General features: G+C 47.9%; 1 protein-coding gene across 1 annotated transcript in view; it reads right to left on the bottom strand.

Moving 5' to 3' along the window:
- Positions 1–7,975, bottom strand: part of LOC106589996 (protein jagged-1b) — a 166,173-nt gene that overhangs the window by 17,263 nt on the left and 140,935 nt on the right. The window contains exon 25 of the mRNA XM_082970599.1: positions 5,592–5,738. Within this exon, the coding sequence (XP_082826725.1) occupies positions 5,592–5,738 (147 nt within the window). The remainder of the gene's footprint in view (positions 1–5,591; positions 5,739–7,975) is intronic.

Raw genomic sequence — 7,975 nt, 5'->3', positions numbered from 1 at the left:
ACAGAGCTGAACAGAGCTCCACATAGCTGAACAGAGCTGAACAGAGCTCCACATCGCTGAACAGAGCTGAACAGAGCTCCACATCGCTGAACAGAGCTGAACAGAGCTCCACAGAGCTGAACAGAGCTGAACATAGCTGAACAGAGCGCCACATCGCTGAACAGAGCTGAACAGAGCGCCACATCGCTGAACAGAGCTGAACAGAGCTGAACAGAGCGCCACATCGCTGAACAGAGCGCCACATCGCTGAACAGAGCTGAACAGAGCGCCACATCGCTGAACAGAGCGCCACATCGCTGAACAGAGCTGAACAGAGCGCCACATCGCTGAACAGAGCTGAACAGAGCTCCACATCGCTGAACAGAGCTGAACAGAGCTCCACATCGCTGAACAGAGCTGAACAGAGCTGAACAGAGCTCCACATCGCTGAACAGAGCTGAACAGAGCTGAACAGAGCTCCACATCGCTGAACAGAGCTGAACAGAGCTGAACAGAGCTCCACATCGCTGAACAGAGCTGAACAGAGCTGAACAGAGCTCCACATCGCTGAACAGAGCTGAACAGAGCTGAACAGAGCGCCACATCGCTGAACAGAGCTGAACAGAGCGCCACATCGCTGAACAGAGCTGAACAGAGCTGAACAGAGCTCCACATCGCTGAACAGAGCTGAACAGAGCGCCACATCGCTGAACAGAGCTGAACAGAGCTGAACAGAGCGCCACATCGCTGAACAGAGCTGAACAGAGCGCCACATCGCTGAATAGAGCTGAACAGAGCGCCACATCGCTGAACAGAGCTGAACAGAGCGCCACATCGCTGAACAGAGCTGAACAGAGCGCCACATCGCTGAACAGAGCTGAACAGAGCGCCACATCGCTGAACAGAGCTGAACAGAGCGCCACATCGCTGAACAGAGCTCCACAGAGCTGAACAGAGCTGAACAGAGCGCCACATCACTCCAGATCAAAAGTAAGTTCGGCAAAACAGCCAGTGTATCTAATGTTTAACTATTACCCAGAGCATCGGGCAATGACACATGAAAAACACCTCACCTTCCCCATGACTCAGAGAGAATATCCAGGGAGAATAGACTGGGAGAATAGACTGGGAGAATATCCAGGGAGAATAGACTGGGAGAATAGACTGGGAGAATAGACTGGGAGAATATCCAGGGAGAATATCCAGGGAGAATATCCTGGGAGAATATCCTGGGAGAATATCCAGGGAGAATAGACTGGGAGAATAGACTGGGAGAATAGACTGGGAGAATATCCAGGGAGAATAGACTGGGAGAATAGACTGGGAGAATAGACTGGGAGAATAGACTGGGAGAATATCCAGGGTGAATAGACTGGGAGGAGAATAGACTGGGAGGAGAATAGACTGGGAGAATATCCAGGGAGAATATCCAGGGAGAATATCCAGGGAGAATATCCAGGGAGAATAGACTGGGAGAATAGACTGGGAGAATAGACTGGGAGAATATCCAGGGAGAATATCCAGGGAGAATATCCTGGGAGAATATCCTGGGAGAATATCCAGGGAGAATAGACTGGGAGAATAGACTGGGAGAATAGACTGGGAGAATAGACTGGGAGAATAGACTGGGAGAATAGACTGGGAGAATAGACTGGGAGAATAGACTGGGAGAATATCCAGGGAGAATATCCAGGGAGAATAGACTGGGAGAATAGACTGGGAGAATATCCAGGGAGAATAGACTGGGAGAATATCCAGGGAGAATAGACTGGGAGAATATCCTGGGAGAATAGACTGGGAGAATATCCTGGGAGAATAGACTGGGAGAATAGACTGGGAGAATAGACTGGGAGAATAGACTGGGAGAATAGACTGGGAGAATATCCAGGGAGAATAGACTGGGAGAATAGACTGGGAGAATATCCAGGGAGAATAGACTGGGAGAATAGACTGGGAGAATATCCAGGGAGAATATCCAGGGAGAATAGACTGGGAGAATATCCAGGGAGAATAGACTGGGAGAATAGACTGGGAGAATAGACTGGGAGAATAGACTGGGAGAATAGACTGGGAGAATAGACTGGGTTTTAGAGTCACGAGCTCAGTACAGTAGACTAGATGTATTGAGGATAAGGGAGGGTTAACCAGGCCAGTACAGGTTAACCAGGTCAGTACAGGTTAACCAGGCCAGTACAGGTTAACCAGGTCAGTACAGGTTAACCAGGTCAGTACAGGTTAACCAAGTCAGTACAGGATAACCAGGTCAGTACAGTAGACTAGATGTATTGAGGATAAGGGAGTGTTAACCAGGCCAGTACAGGTTAACCAGGTCAGTACAGGTTAACCAGGTCAGTACAGGTCAGTACAGTAGACTAGATGTATTGAGGATAAGGGAGGGTTAACCAGGCCAGTACAGGTTAACCAGGCCAGTACAGGTTAACCAGGTCAGTACAGGTTAACCAGGTCAGTACAGGTTAACCAGGTCAGTACAGTATACTAGATGTATTGAGGATAAGGGAGGGTTAACCAGGTCAGTACAGGTTAACCAGGCCAGTACAGGTTAACCAGGCCAGTACAGGTTAACCAGGTTAACCAGGTCAGTACAGTAGACTAGATGTATTGAGGATAAGGGAGGGTTAACCAGGCCAGTACAGGTTAACCAGGCCAGTACAGGTTAACCAGGTCAGTACAGGTTAACCAGGTCAGTACAGTAGACTAGATGTATTGAGGATAAGGGAGTGTTAACCAGGTCAGTACAGTAGACTAGATGTATTGAGGATAAGGGAGGGTTAACCAGGCCAGTACAGGTTAACCAGGCCAGTACAGGTTAACCAGGTCAGTACAGGTTAACCAGGTCAGTACAGGATAACCAGGTCAGTACAGTAGACTAGATGTATTGAGGATAAGGGAGTGTTAACCAGGCCAGTACAGGTTAACCAGGTCAGTACAGGATAACCAGGTCAGTACAGTAGACTAGATGTATTGAGGATAAGGGAGTGTTAACCAGGCCAGTACAGGTTAACCAGGTCAGTACAGGTTAACCAGGTCAGTACAGGTCAGTACAGTAGACTAGATGTATTGAGGATAAGGGAGGGTTAACCAGGCCAGTACAGGTTAACCAGGCCAGTACAGGTTAACCAGGCCAGTACAGGTTAACCAGGTCAGTACAGGTTAACCAGGTCAGTACAGTAGACTAGATGTATTGAGGATAAGGGAGGGTTAACTAGGTCAGTACAGGTTAACCAGGCCAGTACAGGTTAACCAGGTCAGTACAGGTTAACCAGGTCAGTACAGGTTAACCAGGCCAGTACAGGTTAACCAGGCCAGTACAGGTTAACCAGGTCAGTACAGTAGACTAGATGTATTGAGGATAAGGGAGGGTTAACCAGGTCAGTACAGGTTAACCAGGCCAGTACAGGTTAACCAGGTCAGTACAGGTTAACCAGGCCAGTACAGGTTAACCAGGTCAGTACAGGTTAACCAGGCCAGTACAGGTTATCCAGGCCAGTACAGGTTAACCAGGCCAGTACAGGTTAACCAGGTCAGTACAGTAGACTAGATGTATTGAGGATAAGGGAGTGTTAACCAGGTCAGTACAGGTTAACCAGGCCAGTACAGGTTAACCAGGCCAGTACAGGTTAACCAGGTTAACCAGGTCAGTACAGGTTAACCAGGTTAACCAGGTCAGTACAGGTTAACCAGGTTAACCAGGTCAGTACAGGTTAACCAGGTTAACCAGGTCAGTACAGGTTAACCAGGTTAGTACAGGTTAACCAGGTTAACCAGGTCAGTACAGGTTAACCAGGTCAGTACAGGTTAACCAGGTCAGTACAGGTTAACCAGGTTAACCAGGTCAGTACAGGTTAACCAGGTCAGTACAGGTTAACCAGGTTAACCAGGTCAGTACAGGTTAACCAGGTCAGTACAGGTTAACCAGGTTAACCAGGTCAGTACAGGTTAACCAGGTCAGTACAGGTTAACCAGGTCAGTACAGGTTAACCAGGTTAACCAGGCCAGTACAGGTTAACCAGGCCAGTACAGGTTAACCAGGCCAGTACAGGTTAACCAGGTCAGTACAGGATAACCAGGTCAGTACAGTAGACTAGATGTATTGAGGATAAGGGAGTGTTAACCAGGCCAGTACAGGTTAACCAGGTCAGTACAGGATAACCAGGTCAGTACAGTAGACTAGATGTATTGAGGATAAGGGAGTGTTAACCAGGCCAGTACAGGTTAACCAGGCCAGTACAGGTTAACCAGGCCAGTACAGGTTAACCAGGTTAACCAGGTCAGTACAGGTTAACCAGGTTAACCAGGTCAGTACAGGTTAACCAGGTTAACCAGGTCAGTACAGGTTAACCAGGTTAACCAGGTCAGTACAGGTTAACCAGGTTAACCAGGTCAGTACAGGTTAACCAGGTTAACCAGGTCAGTACAGGTTAACCAGGTCAGTACAGGTTAACCAGGTTAACCAGGTCAGTACAGGTTAACCAGGTCAGTACAGGTTAACCAGGTTAACCAGGTCAGTACAGGTTAACCAGGTCAGTACAGGTTAACCAGGTCAGTACAGGTTAACCAGGTCAGTACAGGTTAACCAGGTTAACCAGGCCAGTACAGGTTAACCAGGCCAGTACAGGTTAACCAGGCCAGTACAGGTTAACCAGGTCAGTACAGGATAACCAGGTCAGTACAGTAGACTAGATGTATTAAGGATAAGGGAGTGTTAACCAGGCCAGTACAGGTTAACCAGGTCAGTACAGGATAACCAGGTCAGTACAGTAGACTAGATGTATTGAGGATAAGGGAGTGTTAACCAGGCCAGTACAGGTTAACCAGGTCAGTACAGGTTAACCAGGTCAGTACAGGTCAGTACAGTAGACTAGATGTATTGAGAATAAGGGAGGGTTAACCAGGCCAGTACAGGTTAACCAGGCCAGTACAGGTTAACCAGGCCAGTACAGGTTAACCAGGTCAGTACAGGTTAACCAGGTCAGTACAGTAGACTAGATGTATTGAGGATAAGGGAGGGTTAACTAGGTCAGTACAGGTTAACCAGGCCAGTACAGCTTAACCAGGTCAGTACAGGTTAACCAGGCCAGTACAGGTTAACCAGGCCAGTACAGGTTAACCAGGCCAGTACAGGTTAACCAGGCCAGTACAGGTTAACCAGGTCAGTACAGTAGACTAGATGTATTGAGGATAAGGGAGGGTTAACCAGGTCAGTACAGGTTAACCAGGCCAGTACAGGTTAACCAGGTCAGTACAGGTTAACCAGGCCAGTACAGGTTAACCAGGTCAGTACAGGTTAACCAGGCCAGTACAGGTTAACCAGGCCAGTACAGGTTAACCAGGTCAGTACAGGTTAACCAGGTCAGTACAGTAGACTAGATGTATTGAGGATAAGGGAGTGTTAACCAGGTCAGTACAGGTTAACCAGGCCAGTACAGGTTAACCAGGCCAGTACAGGTTAACCAGGTCAGTACAGGTTGAGGATAAGGGAGATCTTTCATGCTTTCCTTTGCATACATTATTTTCCATTTTCCTTACAGTCCACTTTGATTTGAACCCAAACCCCTGACAAACGTACACACACGTGACAGGACGTGACTTACGATGCTGAGATGGATCTCGTTGCTGGCGGAGGTGGAAGGGTCACAGGTTATGGAAACAGAATACTCAGAGGACACATTCTTGACCACGTACAGTTGTCTCAGCTGCTTACACACTGCCTCAACACTCAGGAAAAGAGACGTTAAATTCTACAACCACCTAAAAGGAAGCGATTCCCAAACCTTCCATAACAAAGCCATCACCTACAGAGAGATGAACCTGGAGAAGAGGCCCCTAAGCAAGCTGGTCCTGGGGCTCTGTTCACAAACACAAACAGACCCCACAGAGCCCCAGGACAGCAACACAATTAGACCCAACCAAATCATGGGAAAACAAAAAGATAATTACTTGAAACATTGGAAAGAATTAACAAAAAAACATAGCAAACTAGAATGCTATTTGGCCCTAAACAGAGAGAGACATAGTGGCAGAATACCTGACCACTGTGACTGACCCAAACTTAAGGAAAGCTTTGACTATGTACAGACTCAGTGAGCAGAGCCTTGCTATTGAGAAAGGCCACCGTAGGCAGACCTGGCTCTCAAGAGAAGACATGCTATGTGCAACACTGCCCACAAAATGAGGTGGAAACTGAGCTGCACTTCCTAACTTCCTGCCAAATGTATGACCATATTAGAGACACATATTTCCCTCAGATTACACAGATACACAAACAATTAGAAAAACCCGATGTTGATAAACTCCCATATCTACTGGGTGAAATACCACAGTGATCCATCACAGCACCACAGTGTGCCATCACAGCAGCACAGTGATCCATCACAGCAGCAAGATGTGGGACCTGTTGCCACAAGAAAAGGTCAATCAGTGAAGAACAAATACCATTGTAAATATCACCCATATTAATGTTTATTTAACTTGGATTGGAGTCCACCTGTGATAAATTCAATTGATTGGACATGATTTGGAAAGGCACACACACCTGTCTATATAAGGTCCCACAGTTGACAGTGCATGTCAGAGCAAAACCAAGAGCTCAGGATTGCGTCGAGGCAAAGATCTGGGGAAGGGTACCGAATAATTTGTGCAGCATTGAAGGTCCCCAATAACACAGTGGCCTCCATCATTCTTAAATAGAAGAAGTTTGGAACCACCAAGACTCTTCCTAGAGCTGGCCGCTCGGCCAAACTGAGCAATCGGGGGAGAGGGGCCTTGGTCAGGGAGGTCACCAAGAACCTGATGGTAACTCTGACAGAGCTCCAGAGTTCCTCTGTGGAGATGGGAGAACCTTCCAGAAGGACAACCATCTCTGCAGCACTCCACCAATCAGGCCTTTATTGTTGAGTGGCCAGATGGAAACCACTCCTCAGTAAAAGGCATATGACAGCCTGCTTGGAGTTTGCCAAAAGGCATCTAAAGGACTCAGACCATGAGAAACAAGATTCTCTGGTCTGATGAAACCAAGATTGAACTGTTTGGCCTGAATGCCAAGCATCACGTCTGGAGGAAACCTGGCACCATCTCTACAGTGAAGCATGGTGGTGGCAGCATCATGATGTGGGGATGTTTTTCAGCAGCAGGGACTGGGAGACTAGTCAGGATCGAGGGAAAGATGAACGGCGCAAAGTACAGAGAGATCCTTGATGAAAACCTGCTCCAGAGCGCTCTGGACCTCAGACTGGGGCGGAGGTTCACCTTCCAACAGGACAACGACCCTAAGCACACAGCCAAGACAACGCAGGAGTGGCTTTGGGACAAGTCTCTGAATGTCCTTGAGTGGCCCAGCCAGAGCCCGGACTTAAACCCGATCGAACATCTCTGGAGAGACCTGAAAATAGCTGTGCAGCGACGCTCCCCATCCAACCTGACAGAGCTTGAGAGGATCTGCAGAAAAGAATGGAAGAAACTCCCCAAATACAGGGGTGCCAAGCTTATAGCGTCATACCCAAGAAGACTGAAGGCTGTAATCTCTGCCAAAGGTGCTTCAACAAAGTACTGAGGTAAGGGTCTGAATACTAATATAAATGTGATAAAAACATATATATTTTTTTTAAATATATTTCATTTATCTGTATTACATTTTTTGTACTTTTACCCCTTTTTCTCCCCAATTGGTAGTTACTGTACAGTCTTAAGCCATCGCTGCAACTCCCCTACGGACTCAGGAAAGGCGTAGGTCGAAAGCCGTCGTCCGAAACACGACCCTGCCAAGCCGCACTGCTTCTTGACACACTTCTCACTTAACCCAGAAGCCAGCCGCACCAATGTGTCGGAAAAACAGGGTAGAGACTGCGGGCGACCAGGGTAGAGACTACAGGCGACCAGGGTAGACTACAGGCGACCAGGGTAGAGACTGCAGGCGACCAGGGTAGAGCCTACAGGCGACCAGGGTAGAGACTACAGGCGACCAGGGTAGAGCGTACAG

Source organism: Salmo salar, chromosome 28 (genome assembly GCF_965601325.2).
Source record: "Salmo salar chromosome 28, fSalSal1, whole genome shotgun sequence".
In the NCBI taxonomy this organism is placed as follows: Eukaryota; Metazoa; Chordata; class Actinopteri; order Salmoniformes; family Salmonidae; genus Salmo; species Salmo salar.
Note: the sequence above shows the minus strand (reverse complement) of the source record. Positions and strands in the feature narration are given on the sequence as shown.